Here is a 21,650-nt window from a genome sequence, read left to right as displayed (position 1 = left end):
TTGGCCAAGACTTTTAAATGAAACAGTAGCATAACATGTGCGTTGACTCATAATTCATTAGGCTTTGTGGTCCTGCTCTGCTGTCAGACCCCAGACCTACAATTGATGGCTATGACAGAGGAAAAACCTTGGAATCCATCATCAGTCCAGGAGTGAAGGGCTTGTGGTTACTTAGTTGGTTTTGTATTAGCAGGGCTGTCACATGCTGCTGATGTATCGAGTGACATTTGACAGCCTTTACAGCCGGCCTACAGCAAAACACACATTTAAAATTACACATTAGACGGCCATGTCCTCTCTCAAATACAAAATGTTTCACTTTACATGTAAGCCAGCCTTAAAGAATTGGCACACAAAATATTTTTCTTGCATTAGAATTTTATGAGATGCTTGTGGATCCAAAAGTTGCCAATTTGCCGTGTTATACTAAAACCACACATTCCAGATTTTAAGATTAGAATTAAGGATGCATGAATATTAAAATTCTGGTCGATACCAAAATTATGGTTTACAATTTTGTCTAAATAAATAAAACATATTTTTTTAATGCAGCAAGTAAATTGATGTAAAGATTACATTTAACAATGTTATTCAATGATGGTGTTTTTAAGTGATTATTAGATGATGGCTAAAATGTAAAATCTGGAAAATAGCAAGCACAAGTAGATGTGAAACCTATTAAATAAATAAATAATCTCTAATATCAGCGGAAACCATACCATTATATCCCTGAAGAGAAAAAGCAATCCATCAACACAAAATGCAATCTATATGCAGAAGAAGGTGGTGACGTATTTGAATGCACAAAGTTGGGAAATGGAAAATCATTTATTGACTGGGGCTACATATATACATAATGGGGCTAAAACGCTGCATACACTGAAACTATGAGATTAACATTAACATATACTTAAATAAACATGTTGCACATCCTCTTTGGTAATTAATATTACATCATTTTTACAGTTTTAGTATCCCAGAAATAATTTTATATTAAGGCAAGTTGTGTGCAAAGCCCATTATGAGTCACTGGGTTTCGTCAAAATCACACAAACAAGTGAGATGCTTCCTTAGGGAAAGGGGAAGAGTCCGGGCACAAGATAGTTCTTTGCCATGAAAACATCTGGAAGCCTGCAAAAATGAAATGTGTACATTGAGCATTTAAAAATGATGTCTTTCAGTTGTGTTTCTGAGTAACACTAACATGCCGGTTTTGTGCAGGCATGCTAAATGTTTGTTGGCTCAGTGATGTCATCGCAATCGCAATTGCAGCTGCACGGTCATGTCGGCCAGGACAACAGGCTCCCGGGGTCTTTGGCTTTCATGCGCAGGGCCACCAGGCCTGAGGGCTTGTATTCAGACTCTGGTCCGGGCTCAAAGGAATGGGCCCCCAGGCTTCCTGGGAAGCCATGGAGCGAGTATATCCCGTTGATGCTAGGGTGGTGGGTTGGGTGGTGATGATGATGGTGATGAGGATGGCCTGCAGATGCAGACATACCCATAAGCCCGGGTAGGTTGCCATGAGGATGGGGATAAGGGGTCATACAGGATGACGCCATGTTTTCCGTGCCCAGAACACAACCACTGGCCGCTCCGCCTACACCGCCCGTTCCCGCACTGCTTGGCCATAGGTTATTTTGCATCTGTGGATATTAAAAAAACACACACAAAAAAGACAATATTAGTCTAATATGTATTAGAATTAATACCAATTGTAGAATATTGTCTGAATATATATACAATTTATATATATTTTTGTGTAAATGCTATATGCCATGAGACCAGATTGATGTCATTGCATCAGATAATATAAGGGTACGTTTACACGACAGTGATGTACTAAAAACATCAAAGTTTTTCCTTTGCGTTTTTCCAGACAGATCCCCATTCACACGGATCCTGTATTATGCATGCCAGGCCAGTAGTTGGCGATGTCACTTTAGAAAGAAACACTACTCACCTTTAGACTGAACACTTAACATGCATGCGCACAATGTCACCGTTATCAAAGCATACCTGTTTTCAAAAGTTTGCGTTTTCAGACTCCCAAAAGCTGTCGTGTAATGAACTAAAACAAGTCTTTTGTTTTAGTTGAAAACGGTGTTGTGTAACTGGGCCCTAAAACCAAATTCGATTTCTGTGTTGTTGACAACAAATGTAATCTGTTACAATGTTCACTAGCCTATATCCCCAGCCAAACCAAAGCAACTCCCCAGTGTATGTTGAAATACTAGACCAAAAAAAAAGTAGTCTTGTTCTCAAGCTCTGTCTTACACTCTCTGTGTCTTCTGTGTTTGTGTTTTCGTTTGTGTACCTGGTATGTGTCGGAGCGAGGGAGAAGGGAGATATCGTATGTAGCAGCAAAGTGGTTTCGCACCTCTTGCATCTTCCCGTAGCGCTCTCTTTTTCTCCATTTGGCCCGTCTGTTTTGGAACCACACCTGGGGAAAGAACATTAAGCTGAAGTATTGCTTGAGACAGTAGCTGAAGCTGAAGTATAGGCCCTGTCAGAATTAAACACCTCTCTCTCATGTAAAATCTTTTCTAAAATCCCAATTTTATCAACTCAGTATTTAGTATCCAGATATATAAATCATATGATCAAATATACTACAGAAATTAAAACTTTTTTCCAGCAAAGATACACAAATCAAAGAATCCTGAAAAAAATGTATCATGATTTTCAACTGTTTTCAACATTGATAATAATAAGAAATATTTTCAATTAATCAGCATATTAGAATGATTTCTGAAGGATCTTGTGACACTGAAGACTGAATTACATTTTATATATTGATTGTTGTTTTCAATTTTAATAATATTTCAAAGCATTACTATTTTTAATGTATTTTTGATTTAATAAATGCAGCTTTGATGAGCATAAGTGACTAACAAAAACATTTAAAAATCTCAGACCCTACATTTTTGAACGATAGATAGTGTATCATGATTCTTTTAATATTACCAGTTTTATTTAATCTTATATCCCTCTTACATGCATAGCTAACAACCTGTCGAACACACCTGCACTCTTGCCTCGGTGAGCTCCGTCCTCAGTGCCAGCTGTTCCCTTGCGTACACATCTGGGTAATGCGTCTTCTGAAAGACCTTCTCCAGCTCCTCCAGCTGAAAGGTGCTGAAAGTTGTCCGGTTTCGCCGCTTCTTGTTCTTGCCTGATAGGTCGATGGAGTCAGCGATGGAGTCTCCAGCCAGTTCGTTGGGCGGCTCTTTCAGTTTTCCACAGCACTCTGAGTTTAATGCAGGATAGCCAAGGGGCTTGGGTAGGGTCTTATCTCCTGCTGACACCAAAAGACAGAATGACTTCCGAACAGACGAGACTTGCCAATAAATGCAGATCAGTGACCATTTAGTCTATACTGTGCATAATTAAACACCAGTTTCTGAGAGAGTATGTGCTTTTCTTGTCTCCTCAACTGCTGTTAATGACTATTTATTTGATATTTATTATGACATAAATTAATACATTGTATAGCCTGAATATTTCCTCATCTGATATAGCGAAAGTGAACTCAGACTTACCAAAAAAAAGCATCTCAGATATGTGAGTTTTAATTAAACAGCAAACAGAATTATAATGCAGTATTTATGTGTCCCAAAAAAACTTTTTAAAATCCAAATTGCATTGCATGTTTTGGTTACACCTTATTTAAAGGTGTCATTGTTACAATGCAATTATATATTTAAGTACAAAGTAATAATAATTAACTACATGTATTTACTAGGGTTAGGGTAGGATTAGGGTTGTGGTAAGTACGTGTAACATATGTAACAAGGACACTGTAAAATAAAGTCTTACCCAGGTTTTTATATGAATATATTCCCTAAATATCAATTCAGCTAAAAACACATATTGTTGATCTGTGATAAATTAATAGCAATCACTGTATATGTTACTGTAAACCGTGTAAGCCATGTTGTACATCAACAGGCCTTATGTAATATACTTCCTGACTGGAACATAAAATCAAAAATATCATATGTATCAAATTATAATACATAGTAGACCATTAAACCAACCTTGAAAAGACAAACATTTTCTCCTTCAAATATTCTGTCTGTTTTTCAGTATCCCACATACTTTAAAAAGGATAATAAAACACACTGTCAGTAGAGCTTACTGTTTTGATTAAGCTTGAAACCTGAGATTGAATGGCTTGAGTTTAGAACGAATGTTGGTTTTTTTTTGCTAGCTCAGATACTTTTTTCAATACAATAAAAAAGCATGTCATTACAAACTCCAATATTCTGATGTGACAGATTAAAAGGTTGTAAGAAGTCGAAGAATTTTGACGACGACAACAACAAAAAGATCCGTTAAAATCCCTATAATAATAAACATCATTCAAACAGGACGTGTTTGCTTTTCTCAAGAGAAAATAAAGGATGGGAAGTTCTGTTTTAAAAGGAATAAACCATAGAGTTTTAGCTTGACTACTTCTATCCAAAAATAGAGAGACATTGAGAACAATTGTACTGCAATATTTGTATGTGTTTTATTTTCTATTGAAAATAAAATAAAACACATGCCTCAGTTTCTATGTATCTGGAATCATGTTTTCAGATATCTTTATGCAATTTATCATAGTTGCCTGAACGGATAGAATGGAGAGATAATGTTTAAACCATGCATGATCATAGGTCAATAAAATGACAAAATGACATCTCTAAGTAAAATACATACCAAAAATCTTGTATGTGAGACAATTACTATATTAAACGTATTTAATATGTGAAACAATTACTATATTAAACGTATTTAATGGGCACAACAAAAGTTCATAAGTTTACATTTTTTAATAATGATCAATGAGTTGATGCTGTTTGGTTTCCTCACAAGAACTCCATCTGAAGAGTGAAACTATAATTTAGACATTTCTCTAGATATAAAAAACATCTGACCTTGGGTCATAAAGTGTCCTCGGGCAGTTTGCTTTACAGCTCAATGTGTCTCTTTGCTCAGTGATTACAAGTAGCAGAAATGAATTATGGCTCTTCCTAATTTAATTTTCGCCAAAACAGAGGAAGCCCTTTACTAGAGCTACATAAATTTAAAGTGCATTATATTTGATCTCTTGAAATAGTTTAGAAACTTAAAAAAAAAATGCTAAACTCACATTTAAGAACAGTTATATAACGTACTATAATTTATCTATCAACTTTTTATCCGTTTTCTTTTTTATGTGTAGTAAATATATCCTAAGATGACTCTAGCCTTCAAAAGCTTGATAAATGAATAATTTACAAAATCAATGTGAAAATGACTAAATTGTCTTTATGAGAATAGATAATAAAGTAAGTTATGTATCAGAAACACGTTAGACCACAAACCCCAGCTATATGGCTGAAACAGCCTTGCATTTTTTCTGTTCCTTATACTGTAAGCCAAAAGACAAAACATTAAGGAGAGTCTGTCTTTGAAATATTGTACTGACCTCTCATATAATCAAATCCAAGCTTGTTAGACACACCCCCATAAGGTATAAGGTTCCCAATTAAAAGGCTAAAGATACTGGCTGAACAAGGCTAGTGATCTTAAAACAAATAGGCCTAAGTTATTCCAGAAATGGAAACCTGTTTGTTGACTTATGGAAAATGGTAAATATCAACAATATCGTTTATAAATGGAACGAATTTAAAACCCTCAAGGAAAAATCTATGTTCGTCTTTAGAATATGTGACAATAAGCCATTTAAAAGCTAATGACACAGGCCTCAATGCTGCGCAGACAAATACAGTTTTGAATGCTGTAATTTGATTAAATAATGCATCTGAGCATTGGGCCTTCACATCGCAATATTTTAGGCCTGCTACTAGCCTATAGAAATTGGGACTGAAATAAATCGTTCCAGCCCAGCAAGAGAAGAAAAAGTGAAATCGCTTTAAAGGATTAAATAATTGTCAATAATCCTAGAACTTTATAAATGTTTTATTTTTATCAGAATATGGAAAAGTCTGAGGACGAAACGCGCTATGGATATTGGGAGCAGGCCTGCACTTAAACTACTAATGTTCAAAATAAAGAAGAAAAAAAAAAGTCGATCTTCTTTTTGTGCCAAGATCAAAATAATAAAATATCAAATGTAGAATAGGCAATTTGAGATGATTGAGATGATTAAACCTGAAAAGGGTCATTAAAACATTTCCAAAGCCTATAAAACTATTTTCGATAGGCCTATAGCGAAATAACCTAAATATAATATATAATAAATAAATAACTTTTTGTAGTTATTTAGAAAACCCACCCTGATTACTGCCCCACAACTTTTTTTTTTTCATTTCTCAAAAAATAAATAAATAAATAAAACATCTTAAAAACCCATAGTGTATTTTCTTATATATGCATATTTTTAAGATGTTAGTATTTTTCTTAATTATTATTACGTGTTTACTGTTCGGTTATTGAGATATATCGAATATTTTTAGTAGGCTAATGTTAGATTATTATATATATTTAGAACTTAAGAGTATACCTATTTAAACGCTAATAAAAAATACACAGTGACTTTTAGCCGACAGTTTTCAAAATGCTTGTGGATTCCAGATCGAACGAAATAGACCTACTGATAGACCGAAAAGACTAAATGAATAATTAAATGAAATATTAAAATAGGCCTATCTATCTCTAATCATCACAGATAAACACCATCTTATTTGATCTGATATAGCCAAATTGTAAGAGAATATTTACGTTTCCAATTGCCACATACTTTTAAGAAACGTGTCTATTAAAAACATTAATGGTTTGTCACATTTCTACAGTTCTAGTCCGTTATGGCATGGGGAGTTGGAGTTTTTGAAAAGTTTCCTAAACTTTAATTGAGAATTATTATTATTATTAGGCTATATTGTGTGTTTTTTCGCCGCTGACTATTATGAAAACCAAAACTACCATCAGAACTTACCATCGGAATTAGTCTCATAAAATGACGAGTTCTTCTCAGTGATCGAAGGTTTTTGATCCTGATTCATATTCTCCAAAAATTTGCTATGTTTTCCAGGCGAGGCGCGGGGAGTTGTTGTGCTGACGCCGTGCGTAAAGTCCGCGGAGCCGCCGTCCGCGTAGCGTCCCATAAAAAACTCATGCCGATGCGCTAGAGGAAGATGCGGAGACTTTTGAAGGTCGTCACACTGAAAGAAAGAGCCGGAATTATGCTCCAAACCCGGTGAATTCTCCGGCGTGATCCTGTTTGGAGGCGAGGAGAAAGACAAACAACTCTCAGTCTCCATCACCTCGTCCCGAGCACGAAAGCGCAAATAGTGGACTAGGATGCTATTAACAGGGGACAAGTTAGTGTATAAGCGAGCGAGATGGGGATTTTTTTCCACTTCTTCATTTCAAGTGGGTGGGATTTAGAGGATCAGAAACAAAGACCCGTGAATTGGGAGGGAGAGAGTGAGACATCGGTCTGATTCAATACGCCCAGAAATCAATCACGTGCGCGGCTCCTGTCAATTAACCATTTACCTCCAAACATTTTCTCTTATAAAACTAAATTGTTATGAGAGATAGGACAATGCGATTAAATCGAGTAATCGTGACTGTCTGAGCCTTTATAACTTTAAATCACCCAAGTAGCCGAATCCGGATTTGATGAGTTTCGATCCGGGAACATTTTACGCGTGACGCTGCCGGTCGCTGTCAGAGCTCAATCAAACGCACTGGCTATACAAATGCCATGAATGAATGTGATTATGATTTATCCCATCTAGGCTACATTAAGGGTCGATGACAAAATTAAGATATTTTACGGATTTTACATTTACGGCTCTATGACCACACACATTTTGGCTACTCTGAAATGCCATTATGTTTTAGTCAGTATAGCATATAATTCAGAATAGGCATATCATTCAGAAATTAGGCCCAGTTTGCTTTAAAGAAGCATCGTTTATTATTATGGCTAAACATGAACGAGGTCTAGATAGAAGTATAGGCTACAAATAAATTGTATTTGGATTTACAGAATGAAACAACTATGTGAAATAATCACATATAGCCTAAAAATAGTAGACTGCCATAGAATTTCAGACAGGAAAAGAAAGTATTGATAGGCCTATGTATTCCCATATAGGCTACTATGGCTAATCGTAGGCCCAATTATATATATTATTTGATATATATTATCTTATCATTACAAATGAGGCAACATTTTAAATTGTGATTTTTTTACGACACAAGGAAGTTTTCGAACCACACACATCAAACAGGTTATATCTTACCACACATAACCCAAAATCTGTCGAAATAATTAAATGGCCGAATAGAAAACAGCTAATTTATTTAAAGAAAACAGCTAGTGATGTTGACACCGTCAGCTTAGACATCACATTCATAAACTAGCAAGATAATAGAAATGAGCGTGTCACATACACGCCATTAAGTGCGTAACATATACGCGAAAAACTACGTATCATGTGCACGTCAAAAGTCATTTTGGCGTATATTCCACGCCATTGCACACGTACTATTGATACGCATTGTCATGAGATCGTGTTGAATTAGCAGGTCTATAATAGGCATAATATAAAAAATATCAACATTCTGATCCAGTTGCATCTTTATTAAACATTAGGCTACATAAAATGTTAAATCTTTGATTCATCAATGTGATCAACTCACCTGTCACTTCTTTCCACTTCTATCATCGCAAAAGCACAGAACTTCAACTTTACTCCTTTAGATACAGAAAGAATAGGCCTAAAGCAAACCACTTTCAATAGCCAACCTCAATATTCAATATCTATTAGGAGAATGTCATTTAAGTTCTTGATTTTTTTGTAGAGGCAGGGCTTGCTGTATAGGGGTAAAAACGAAAGTCTCCTGCATCCATTATACTGTTTCTGCTCGATCTGTGGTAATTAAAAAAAACATTTAAAAGCCAATCAAGCAGAAAAGCTAGTTTTAATAATAATATTGTTCTTTTAGTTTACAACTCAAAAGCTTGAGGAATACCGCAAACTGCAGACTGTCCCCCAAATGAATCCCAGTGGGAGAAAAAAAAAAAAACACCTTCCATGTGGAGTTGCTTCAGTTTGGACATCCAGAGATCGAAGAAATTCAAAACTGTTGATATTGACGTGGCAGCTCAAATCTCTGCAAGATCTCTAAACATAGAGCACTTAAAGGGCTTGCCTGCTTTCCAGGATGTCTAACAGTTTTTTGGATATCTATAAGGCCGCGTGGAGCCAACCTGACGGACAAGTGTGTAAACATCAAGTCCATTTGCGTCGGTCAGCCCACATAAGAACCGCTTCATTCGACGGTGAATTCGCCAAGCTAACAGACTTCGGGAATACGGAAGAGATCATATCACATTCACATTCCTCTGACAAGTTGTTTTGTTGCACTGCAAACTGCAAAGTCTTTTGAAAACTTAAATTAAATACTGATTCACTTGTATGTCACTGACGTCGTACTCAAAACAAAACACATGCCTACATCTCATATTCTGTTATTTTGTTGCATAAACGTCTATTATAAATGTCTCTCACTTGAAGGTTGGTTATTGTGGTTTGTGTATAAAAAGGGACGTATGCTAATTTGTAATGGGAAGAGAGTAAATGTTGTTTGTTACAAATAAGGAGAACCGAAAAAAATTGAATTAGCGGGAAGCCTTGAGCAAACAGCCCACGTTTAGCCGTGCACAGACGAGATTAAAGATGAAAAAGAGAGAGTAAAAACGCCGTCTTTCATTATAGTGATCCTAAAAGGCATCAAGAGCCCCGTTAATTACCGAGCAGAAGTTAATCAAAAGGACATGACCGGCCTGTCGCGCGTGGTTGCAGTGGCATGTTTGTAACCCAATTAATGAAGAACATGACTTAGATTATGTCGTGGGAGCTCTGGAAACATGGGCGAAAACTGGAGACCCTCTGAGTAGAATATGACCACCGCATGCTGTCTATGAAATGATATAGCCACAGCGAGCACGATTAAATACATGGAGAAATGCGTGTAATTATTTAAAAATAAATGATGCATATTGGGGAGACTGGGCAGGTTGTCACAAGAGCTACTTCGGGTTTGGAGTCAAAACTCAATTACAAAAGTTTTTTCTTTTGTTTGTTAGTTTCCAACAGTTCAAACATTTTGATAACACTGTATTTTAAGGTGACGTAGTCACACATTACTACATGTAGGCCTACTTACTATAGTTAACAGTAAATTATGCACAATTACAAGTAACTAACCCAAAACCAAACCCAACTGTAGCCTAATAGTAAGTGCATGTATATAGTTAATTAATATTAGCCTACTTATTTGAGTAAGTACTATGTAACTATGTCACCTTAAAATAAAATGTTGTGTCCTTGATACAGATGTTACATGCCATTGTTATAACACTAAATTATGCATAACCATGTAACAATGACACCTTAAAATAAAGTGTAACCAATATTTTTTAAAGTAAGATAATTTTGTGCATTTTACCAATTCAATATAGTGTCATTTTTTAAAAATGGGTTTATCAAAATACCTTACTGGCATAATTCAGAAAGAGACATTAATGTCTGGTTGGGTGTCACATTTCTATATATTATATAATATATTGAGATGTCCCCAGTGGGTGTGCCACAATATGATCCACGGACATGGAATGTTGTCATAAAAGACAATACTAGTGTACATGTTCATCTTTTTGAAACCTTCAATAGAATTTTGACTTAAAAAATAAACCGGTAACACTTTACAATAAGGTTGCATTAGCTAACATGATGAACAACACCTCAGCATTAGTTAATCTTTGTTAACTTTAGTTAATAAAAATCCAGCTGTTCATATTTGTTCATGTTAGTTCACAGTGCATTAACTAATATTAGCACAATTTTAATAATGCATTACTAAATGTTGAAATTAACATTAACAAAGATTTAAAAAAAAAAAGCTTTATAAAGTGCAGTTCATTATTAGTTCATGTTAACGAATGTAGTTAACTATGTTAACTCATGAACCTTATTGTAAAGTGTTAATAAACCTAATCTAAGAAATATTCACTGGAGTAAAAAGTGTGACAACTAGCCCCACTCTCTCTCCCCTATACTTCAATATGTCTTTGTTAATGTGAATACTCTACTGTGTATGCAGTGCACCTTGAACACTTCTCCTATGTGTGATCAGCCAAGTTTTGTGATTCTGGCACAGAGTTAAATGGCTGAAGTCCCATAGAACATTTCCTGAGGTGATGGCGTGTTCTTGAAATAAAAAACCCAGTAGAGAAAATGTACTCCAGAACATACGTTTGGAGAAAATATCGAGTCTGAGTTGGCTGGATGGCCTCAGGAACCAGTGCTCTTAACTTTGGTGTTGACAGAGTTGGCGTGTGCACAACCACAGCCATATCATTTGCATCTGCAGGAAAGCAGACTGAGAGCTGATGCTCTCCTCTATTTCAATAGCTTGCTGATATCATTAAAATATGACAACCAGTAAAAGAGGGGGGGAAATCTATGCACCCCCCTCCTCCCCCCTTTTGATCAAACAGATCAGCAGCCATTTTAGAACACAGAAAAAATATGTTCAGAATAGAAGACATGTAGTTATACATACAAATGAGTCTCCTTTTGAACTGAATATGATTTGAGTGTCCTATAAAGAGAACTGAATGAACCCTGAAAAAAAGATATGAACAACGCTATTCAATTATAAAGGTTTTCACTGAAAAAAAGAGGTTCACAGCGTCCGTCCTTCATTACAGTTTTTCTCAGTCGCTTTGGTACATTTCTCGAATCATCCTCGACATTTGCAAAACAGTAAGTGCATTTCTCAAAACAATTCGTACAAATAGCAAAACACCATGGATTACCTGCAAAAGCCAGTCTCTTGCTCAAAATCCTTAGCTCATCTCTCAAAAATAAATATCTGTGTCAATGAACATGTCAGTGCCATCCGAATGACAAGTCCTTGTGTCATTGTGAATGGATAAAATAGTCAAATTGCTTAGTCATGTTGTCAATATAACAGTGTACGGATGTTCTGATGTAAATATGGCTACAATTTTTATGACAATTATTGTAAATTGTAGGTTACACCATGTGGGGGTTTGATTGTAAGAAACCGGCAAGATTCACATTTATGCTTTTACTGTTTGTACTGTAATTTGTTGACAGACCTTGTCATTGCGATACAGTAAGGAAAAGACAGCACTGCATAGCACAAAGAAAAAAAAACCTGAAAAACTGAAATGTGAACGTCTAATGGAAATGTATAGAAATATGCTTGACATATTATATGACAACTTGTTCAACCATTTTGCATGTAAAGACTTATGCTATGAACTAATGCTTAAATGTTGTGGGGGGTGAGACTATTCAAGAGAGACCCATTAAAGGTCCCATGGCATGACATTTTCATTTTCTGAGGTTTTTCAACATTAATATGAGTTTCCCTAGTCAAAATATTGTCCCCAAGTGGCTGAAATTTTGATGGATGTAAACCGAGTTCTGGCTGTCTCTCTATGCCTTTGAGAAAATGACAGCTCAGACGAGCCGATCTGGAATTTTCCTGTTATGACGTCATAACAGGAATGGTTACCTCCCTTTCCTCCGCCCAGAAAATCTGGCACACCCATGCAAGCGCCATATTTGTTTGTCCTCGAGAGATCATGGCTTGTGAACCAGTGAATGCTGGCAGTTTCTCAGTGTTTGGATGTACAAATGAAAAGAGAAGTCTTTTTTCAGTTCCTTCTGATCTGTGATCAGTGATTTCTGATGTGTAGCTAATTATTTATTATTCGTGCACACGCTGTGGCTTCTTTCACTCCCGACAGAACGGTGTTTTTCGTGTTTTCTATCTTGTGAGTCAGTGTTTTTGTACGTCCTCGTCGCGTCTATCTGTCCTAAAGTGTGCATACAGTCGTGAGTTTCTGCTCAACATCGGCAGAGTAACATCTTTAGAGATAAACCTCACGTACGCCGAAGCTCGGGCTGCACTGGCCGGTCGGCCTTCAACATCCCCGACCCCCAGTACTGCATCTGGCCCACAGCGAAGGCGCCAAATGCGGCACGAGATTAAGCAGAATGGGGGGAGAGCGTGAGCGTATCCGGGCTAGCCAGCTATCCCCACAATAAACTGGATTACATTCGATTACTGCTGTTGTGTCTTTGTTTGCGCTGTGTAGTCAATGCGCGTCACTGACACTTTTCATATGATAGGAAAATATCTAAAAAATAATGCTATAATCAACATTTACTCGTAACTCGTTCATCTTGACAGCTGTAATGGTAACGTTACATTGCATGTGTTACAAAGTTGGTAGAATAATGATGAAGACAGACTCGGTGTGACTGGGACTCGTGTTTATTCAGAACTCTTAGATACAAACACAATAAACTCACAGCGCTAACAGCGCTAACAGCGCTCTCACAACTCAGTAGTTACTATAAATAACTTTGTTAGCAATCGCTCCGTCTCTGGTCCGTGATGTCCGGTTTGCAAACTAATCATTCTTTTGAACCGGTTCTTTTTAGTGAACCGAACCAGTTCACCAAATCGGACTGAATCGTTCTAAACGGTTCGCGTCTCCAGTCAGCGCTGCTCCATAATTTACTAAAGTTACTAACTTTCTGACATGAGTGACAGCCCCTCCGACTAGAAATAAACTAATAACCTGAAGTATATACTGTAACTACAACAGTTCACTGAACTGAGACGTACTGACAGAACTGATGAGAAGTGAACTCAGGTCCATCTGTCTCTCTGGCAGCAGGCTTGTGCCTGCTCGTGCCTGGTAGACCTCGTTAAACCACGCCCCCTCCGCTACAAGATCTGATACTCATTTCAAATGCAAAGATGTCAGCCAATCACAACAGTGGGCGTTTTTACTGAAGTCTCACAGCAGACACGCCTCTTGAAACAGGGCATTCAGCCACAGGGCAAACGTCACTATAGAAAAAATGCCTTTTATTTCTAAATTATGACATTTTATGATGTAAAAATCATACTAACAATATAAGTACACCTCAGGAAACATTATAAAATAATAGAAAAATGCCATGCCATGGGACCTTTAATACATTTTGATCAACATGACATAAGCAATTGATAATGTAGGAAACAGCAGAGAATTGTACATAATCATTTGTATGGACGTACAAAAGCATTTGCAACTCGTTCAAAGAAATGAGAAACTGCTTTTTTGATGTGCCACAAGTGACACAATGGTGTGAAGATTGAACAGGTAGTTTTGAGAATTTCAAATCTGATCTGACAAATGTACCAAAGCAACTGAGAAAAACTGTAAAAGACCCTGATAACCTAAACTCCAGCCACCAAAAACTCTGCAGGTTATAGATCAGGAGGAAACCCCATTTTCTGCCCATGCTGTAAATCTCCAGCAGCTCTTTGGATTTCTGGTAAGTCATCAAACGGCTGACCCTCGCTCCTCCGCTTGCTGTGGCTTTGTGGCCACTCTTGTTTCCTGAACCTGGGGCAGCTGAACCTGTCCCTGGCATGACCCCACACAGGAAATCAGTCCAGTCTGTGGCCCACGGTCTCTCTTTTCCCCTTTCTCCCTCTCTCTTTTTCATCCAGTTCAGAGCAGAGAGTTGGATGTGACCCTTCTGAGACCTTCAATTCACACAACGCTGGACCTACAGTACTAGGCCTATTCGTTTTTCTTATCTGTTATGAGAAAGAAACAAAATAACAGTTTTTCAGTGTTGCTGCAGCTCTATGTCTTGTAAATGATAGATAGATAGATAGATAGATAGATAGATAGATAGATAGATAGATAGATAGATAGATAGATAGATAGATAGATAGATAGATAGATAGATAGATAGATAGATAGATAGATGGATAGATGGATAGATGGATAGATAGATAGATAGATAGATAGATAGATAGATAGATAGATAGATAGATAGATAGATAGATAGATAGATAGATAGATAGATAGATAGATAGATAGATAGATAGATAGATGGATAGATGGATAGATGGATAGATAGATAGATAGATAGATAGATAGATAGATAGATAGATAGATAGATAGATAGATAGATAGATAGATAGATAGATAGATAGATAGATAGATAGATAGATAAGATAGATAGATAGATAGATTCATCAACATCCGACTACAGTTGGAGACTTAGCTTTGGTGCGTTAAAGTTTAAGGGGTTGGTTAGAGATTATGATTTTATTTCAACAAAACCATGCAGCATTAGTTGTGTTTAAACAGGGAAACCTCTGTGCTGTTAACAATCTGATTCACACACTCTGATCATGTGTGGCTGGTCTTTATCATTCCAGCCTACAGGTTTGCATTGGGATATGTGGAGGGGAAGGGGCAGTAATTCAATTATGTGCCCTGCATGCAGAGAGATGATCCCATATAAAGAGGATGGCTTTTCCTCTGAGGGCTCTTTCTCTCTCTTCCACTCCCTCTGTCCAGCAGTTTGATGGCCAGCTGAAGCCGAAGCTCTGATTGACAGCTGCCGACCCCCAGGTCATAACACATGACAGAGGGAGTCTGGGAAGCGGGAGTTTGTTTCAGAAAAGCACTCAAGAAGGGCCAGTCTGTATGTGTGTGCGAGGGATATTGGGTAAGAACAGACTGACTGTCCCCTCAACAACCCCACGCTATTTCACTGGTTCTCTCCAGACTGCATGAGAGTACTGAGAGATGCCTATATTTCCAAACAGAGTTTATGTGATGTTCAAAGTCAAATTTGAACACATTTATTCTATAAAAAGTGTGGTAGCACTTTAGCATGTGGAACACATATTCACTATTAACTATGACTTTTGCTTCAATAAACTCCTAATTTACTGCTTATTAATTAGTAAGGTCGTTCTTGTAGTGTTTAAGTTTAGGTATTGGGTTGGATAAAGGGATGTAGAATAAGGTCATGCAAAATAAAGCATTAATATGTGCTTTATACATACTAATAAAAAGCCAATATCCTAGTCATATGCATGCTAACAAGTGAATAATAATAGTGAGAATTGAACCCTAAAATAAAGTGTTACAAAAAGTGTATTTTTTTCCTCAGCCTTTGGAATTTCTTCCGGGAGCCTTTTAGTATCTTTTAGAAATCGAATGTCTATTTCTAGGGTTGTGCATAATTCAGAATTGAAGAATTGATTCCCGTTCAAATTCCTGAATTGGATTTTGAATTGAATTAGACATCCTCCAAAAGAAGTTGAACTACTTGGAATTTTGAGGAATTTACTGAATAGAAAAATCATAGAAATTTGGCAAAGTATTCTGAGATTATGTTGTATATGTAGTATATATATAATAAATATGATGAAATGCATAAACTAATAACAAAATTGTATAAATTGAATTTTAAACATCTGTCTATACACTGTAAAATCCAATAGTGATTCTAACTAACTCTTTTTAGTTAACTTTACTTAATGTCTTAATTGTAAAAAAAATCTAGTAATCTGTACTATTCAGATTAACTGATTGTTTTGAGTGCCATTTTGTCAAGCAAAAAAAAATTTTGAGGAGGGGAAATTCTTAATAGACTTTTCACTCATTTTCTCCACTTCAGTTATTTTTCTCTGTTTGCATTCACTGATTCTCCAAAGTCATCTTAAATGTTCAATTGTCACAACTGAAACATTTGAGAGAACATCACATAAACTGACTTCATAAACAGATGTCGATTTTCCTAAAATGTTTTTGTTTGAACTCACCACTATGGTGATCAATGTTCCATTTGGTTGGGCACTTGGAACTTAATTCATATTACTATAATTATCTTCCTATACAGCGATGCAACAAGAAATCACAGTTATTTGGTTTCAAATGAAGGAAAGCAATCTTATATGTAGTTTATATAAACTATTATTCATGTCAATTAATGATCTTATTAAATGAAGTTGCTAACACTTATGTCATAAACAACATGTGAACCTTTTAATTGGGTGGATATAATCCCTCTATATTTGTAACAATATCTTGCAAATGATCATGCTTGAGTCACACAGGCTTCAACATTCAGCATGAAAAACACAACAATGGTAACAATTACATTTTATTTAAATTATAAAATATCAAGTATTCTCTACAGTTCTTTTTTAGTTACTAGAACTCTTGTGTAAGTGAACTGTACTAACTAAGCATTTGTCAGCACAACATACAATTCCTATTTTTTTAAGCAATATGTTTGCATGCTTTTTTAAGTCTAACTAATTTGATTTTACATGTCTACAAAATGTTGTAACAAACTTTGCTTTTCTAGTTAAAAAATAGTTATATAAATGAATTTGAATTTGAATTAATTTCAATTATACTTCCTTAGATTCAAATTTGAAGTGCAGTTCAGCATTCTGTTTGCAAACTCAGAACTGAAAATTTAAAAGCATTCTCAATTCAGTTCTGAATGATGCACATCCCTGTCTATCAGTCAAACAAATAAAAAAAGTAGGTTTATAAGTACATCGCATGTAGGCTACAGCATAAAAGTTGAGCTCACTTAGCAGGCCTGACTGCTCATCATGCTCTTATCATTCTTGTATGTAAAGCTGAGGGACTCTAATCAGCGACATGCCAAAAGATCCTCGCTTTCCTCCTCTCTGACTGCAGGAATCCGTAAACAGGCTCCTCAGCGAAACCATCTGGGTATCAGTTGACCTGGCTGCCGTGGACGCACGCCACAGCTAAAAAATAAATAATCCCTAAATGTGTTTATACTGAAGGGGGGGAGCTGGTGGCGGAGAGTCTCTGTGACCTGTGGCTCTGATTCAATTAAAGGTGCTCACACAATGACCATGAAGAAGTTTCTAAAGCTCAGATGCTCAGCCATGGGATTTTCATTAGCAGCAGCCTGAGGCAGGGACTCTCTTCTCAGATATGGATAAATCCGGAGAGTTGGCTAAGCATCCCATTTTACCTCTCCTCTGTTCCATGCAGGACCTCTGTTCTAAGTCAAAACATTCCTTGAGCACCATGTCCCTCTAAATATAATTGTTCTGGTATGCAATTTGTACTGCACCCTGCCCTAAATCCATAAAGTCCTGTCAAACATAGATTTCTTCTAATGTCCTAATTTCATTTTTTTAGTAATTGGGAGAGTTTGAGGTCCTTGTCCTGGTCCCTGATATCCCTTGGATTAAGGAGAAGGAAGTACCTACTTTTTTTGAAGGATGCAATTAAACTAATTTTTTTTTCTCCACATATCACCAATTTCCAAAGGTCGCATCCATGCCCATTTTGCTCTGAGAAAGTCGTTGCTCTGCAAATGTAAGTCAAAATAAAGTACAAAGAAAATAATAGTTTTTTTTTATTATGCCAAAAATAACACCATGAAATTTCTGCGAGCTAAAAAACGAGAATAATTTACAAGCTGTGGCATCATTCATTCCTTCCTAAATGTGTTTCCCTAAAATAGACCCTTCTTTTCGGCTCAAGCATTGTGGCCGCTTCATAATCCATATTTCATACGCAGTCATGCGTATTCGGGATAGAAAGAGCCCTTTTAAACTGTCACCGAAAAACGAATGAGTGGTCATGTCGCTTCAAAGCTTTTAGTTAAATCCATGCCAACTTTCTGACTGTTCCGTGGAAGTCACCAGCGAGTCAGAAGCGGCCAATAAAAGATTGTAGTCTACTGTTCGTGAATTAACAATCAGCTTCACTGTCATTTCTAGCAGCCAATCCAGAATATTTTGAAAGCAGTCTACACACACATAGCCATTGAAATGCTTAAATCTAAGAAAGGAATTGTGGAACGATATAGGGTAGTATGCCTACTCCAAAGAAAAATATAGGCTATATTAATTGTTAAAGAAATGTATATATATTATTTAGTTCATGTCATTATTCTGTTTATTATTATAATAATTATTATTATTATAAAAAGCATGTCAGTGAATCCCAAATAACAGTTTTAATTTACTGGGCATTTGGAATATCATGATACTGTGCCATTTATATTTTACATTAGTACAGACTACATTTTTCTGTTCGTCTCGTAGTGTATCTTTTGGTGTAAATTCTACTTAAACAAACGGCCACCTTTCAAAATGATTGCTTCCAGCGCCCCCGATGCTCTCTGAATGCCCCCGTTGAGAATCGCTATAGTCGGACTATGAAGGACTGATTGGTGGATGAGTGGAGGAGCTAACAGCTGTCTGTCTCAAGCCATCGTTCACGGAGTCCACTTACAGTTAAACATTATTGTTGCGGTTTTAGGTTGTTTAAAATCTAATAGGCCTATAAACTTTGATTGAATGTAGATTTTTTTTTCGTTGGGTCTTTGTTTTGTTATTTTATTTGCACAGCCTATGTGCATTGTTCGTTTGGTTACAAATGAGAAAACAATTTAATACATTATTTAATTTATAAGGAAAACCTTTTCATTATTTCAATAAATAAAATAATTAGGGGAAGATGACCACAATATGCATTTACTGATAAAGTGACCCCTACTGAGGTAAAAAAAAAAAAAAAAAAAAGGTAAACATAAAGGTCCACCCGGTCATTTTCACTTCAAAATAAAAACAATACCCCTCACCCCCCTTAATTCAATATCCCAAATCTACAAAATTCCCAATAAATAAACATATTAAAATGGAAAAGAAAATAATAGAAATACACACATCATTAGTCAACGATAAGCTATAGCCTAGGATACATAGCCTCAAAGCTGTTCACATACGTTGAAATTTAGATTACATAATGTTTCTCGCCGGTGGCCGAGTCAATTTTTGTACATTTTGTATTTTAGAGTTGTTTACTCTGACAACTCTTATGGCTAGTCTTCATTTCAAACTAAAAAAAAATGTTTTAATCAAAAATGTAGTAAAAATAAAATAGGCAGCAGGGGAAGACCTGTGATGGTTGTAACAATTTTGACATTCTTTTTTGCATCTTGGAGTTCTTTTAAGCCAGTGCGTTCAAAATGTGATTAAAACTCTTTACAAGTGCTAAATTACATATAGCTGTTATCTGTGCAGCACAAACAGAAAATGTGTGGTTTCGCTTCAAACACAATGAGTGAAATGTTACAATTCACCCCATAGTCCGGGTTAGTTGTAACAGACCCTGGCCTGGGGTAAGATGTAACATAATTATATCCACCAGGGTGATATGCAAAATTATGAAAGGATTATGACAAAAAAAAGGCTTTTTAACATAATTGATGTGTGCGCATGTGTGTAACAAACATTTATAAAATGAGCAAATGCTAATTTTACATCCCTCAATTGGTCTTTCTCTTCCAAGACCTAGGCAAGGGGTGTCCAATCCTGCTCCTGGAGGGCCACCATCCTGCAGAGTTCAGCTACAACCCCAACTACACACCTGAACCAGCTGCTCAAGGTCTAGGCATGCTAGACACTTCCAGGCAGGTGTGTTGAGGCCAACTGGAGCTCAACTCAGCAGGACAGTGATCCTCCAGGACCGAGTTTAGACACCCCTGACCATTAGGCATACAAAAAAAAAAAAAAAAAAAAAAACTTTGGTATAAATACAACAAAAAAATTACTTGGGGTATGCTGTAACATGCTTCGTTTATGTTACAACTAACCCAGAGTCTTGCTGTTACAACTAACCCAGAGTCTTGTTACAACTAACCCAGAGTCTTGCTGTTACAACTAACCCAGAGTCTTGTTACAACTAACCCAGAGTCTTGTAGCCATAGCTCACAGCTAACAGCCAAAACATTAGCACTCACAACTTGCATGAAAAATATATACACAGACACACAGTAAACATAATTTTACTTTGATGAGTTTAACTACAAAGCAGGAATTGCCATAATAAAAATAAAGGAAGTAAAAAAAAAAAAAAGGTGTTTTCTAGTCTAAAATTTGATCTGTCTGCCACATGGCTCTTCTTTTCTCACAATGTGGAATAAGGACTAAACAGAGCATGTGTGAAGTGAATCAGGTGATTTGTAACTTGTTCCTGATTGGAGAAATCAGAAGTGTTACAATTAACTCGGTCTCCCCCTACATAAAAATAAATAAATAAATAAATCTAAATGTTTTAGAAAAAACAATTAAATTTAAATCCTACAGCAATACGATTTCGCCCATTTACATTTCCGTGGCCTTTTTCCTCCTTCTGCAGTCTCTGTTTCAGGTGAAATGTATAACTGGTCAGTAAATTAGCAATTCAATAAATGTGTTGGGATGAGATAGTGCCATGGTCAAGAGGAAAACGTAGGGTCATCTTACTCCAGGGGGCGCTCATTGGGTTCCTTCAAACACTAAGTAGCACGTAACAAAAACTAATTAAATGGATCTTTCCGCTAGCTTTCACCAGAGGCGGACAGAAGTGAAGTATTTTTACTTTCTACTCAAGTACATTTTCAAAGTATATACTTTATAAGTGTTTTTCTTTGGAAAACTTGTAGCCTACTTCACTACATTCCAAAGCATAATAATGTCATACTTTTTACTGCACTACATTTCATAAATAAAAGTGTTTCCCCCCGCTTTAATAGTTAATTACATGAAAATGTACTTTCTTACTTGTACTCTACTTTTTTAATGTAATTTAGTATTAAATGATATTCAATATGGAACGTAGTGCAGTAAAACGTATGACATTATGCTTTTTGGAATGTTGTGAAGTAAAAGTTTCCCAAAGAAAAACACTGATAAAATAGGCTATAGACACTTGAAAAATGTACTTAAGCTGAGTAAAAATTCTCCACTACTGTCCG

General features: G+C 36.3%; 1 protein-coding gene across 1 annotated transcript; it reads right to left on the bottom strand.

Annotated features, from left to right (window-relative positions):
• Nucleotides 1-368: 368 nt before the first annotated feature.
• Nucleotides 369-7,340, bottom strand: alx3 (ALX homeobox 3). Its single transcript, XM_079827881.1, has 4 exons — nucleotides 6,923-7,340; nucleotides 3,024-3,295; nucleotides 2,315-2,440; nucleotides 369-1,643 (listed from the first exon to the last, which is right to left on the bottom strand). Exons 1-4 carry the CDS (start codon nucleotides 7,245-7,247, stop codon nucleotides 1,281-1,283), a joined length of 1,086 nt encoding a protein of 361 aa, XP_079684007.1. The 5' UTR covers nucleotides 7,248-7,340; the 3' UTR covers nucleotides 369-1,280.
• Between the last annotated feature and the right edge of the window lie 14,310 nt (nucleotides 7,341-21,650).

This window comes from Gobio gobio (genome assembly GCF_949357685.1).
Source record: "Gobio gobio genome assembly, chromosome: 10".
Taxonomy (NCBI): Eukaryota; Metazoa; Chordata; class Actinopteri; order Cypriniformes; family Gobionidae; genus Gobio; species Gobio gobio.
Note: the sequence above shows the minus strand (reverse complement) of the source record. Positions and strands in the feature narration are given on the sequence as shown.

Coding starts and splice junctions, on each gene's coding strand:
- alx3 (XM_079827881.1), bottom strand. CDS start 7,247: ATGGAGACTGAGAGTTGTTTGTCTTTCTCCTCGCCTCCAAACAGGATC. Junction 3,296..6,922: donor TTATGAGACTAATTCCGATG/GTAAGTTCTGAT, acceptor TGGTGTCAGCAG/GAGATAAGACCCTACCCAAG. Junction 1,644..2,314: donor CTCGCTCCGACACATACCAG/GTACACAAACGA, acceptor TAATATCCACAG/ATGCAAAATAACCTATGGCC.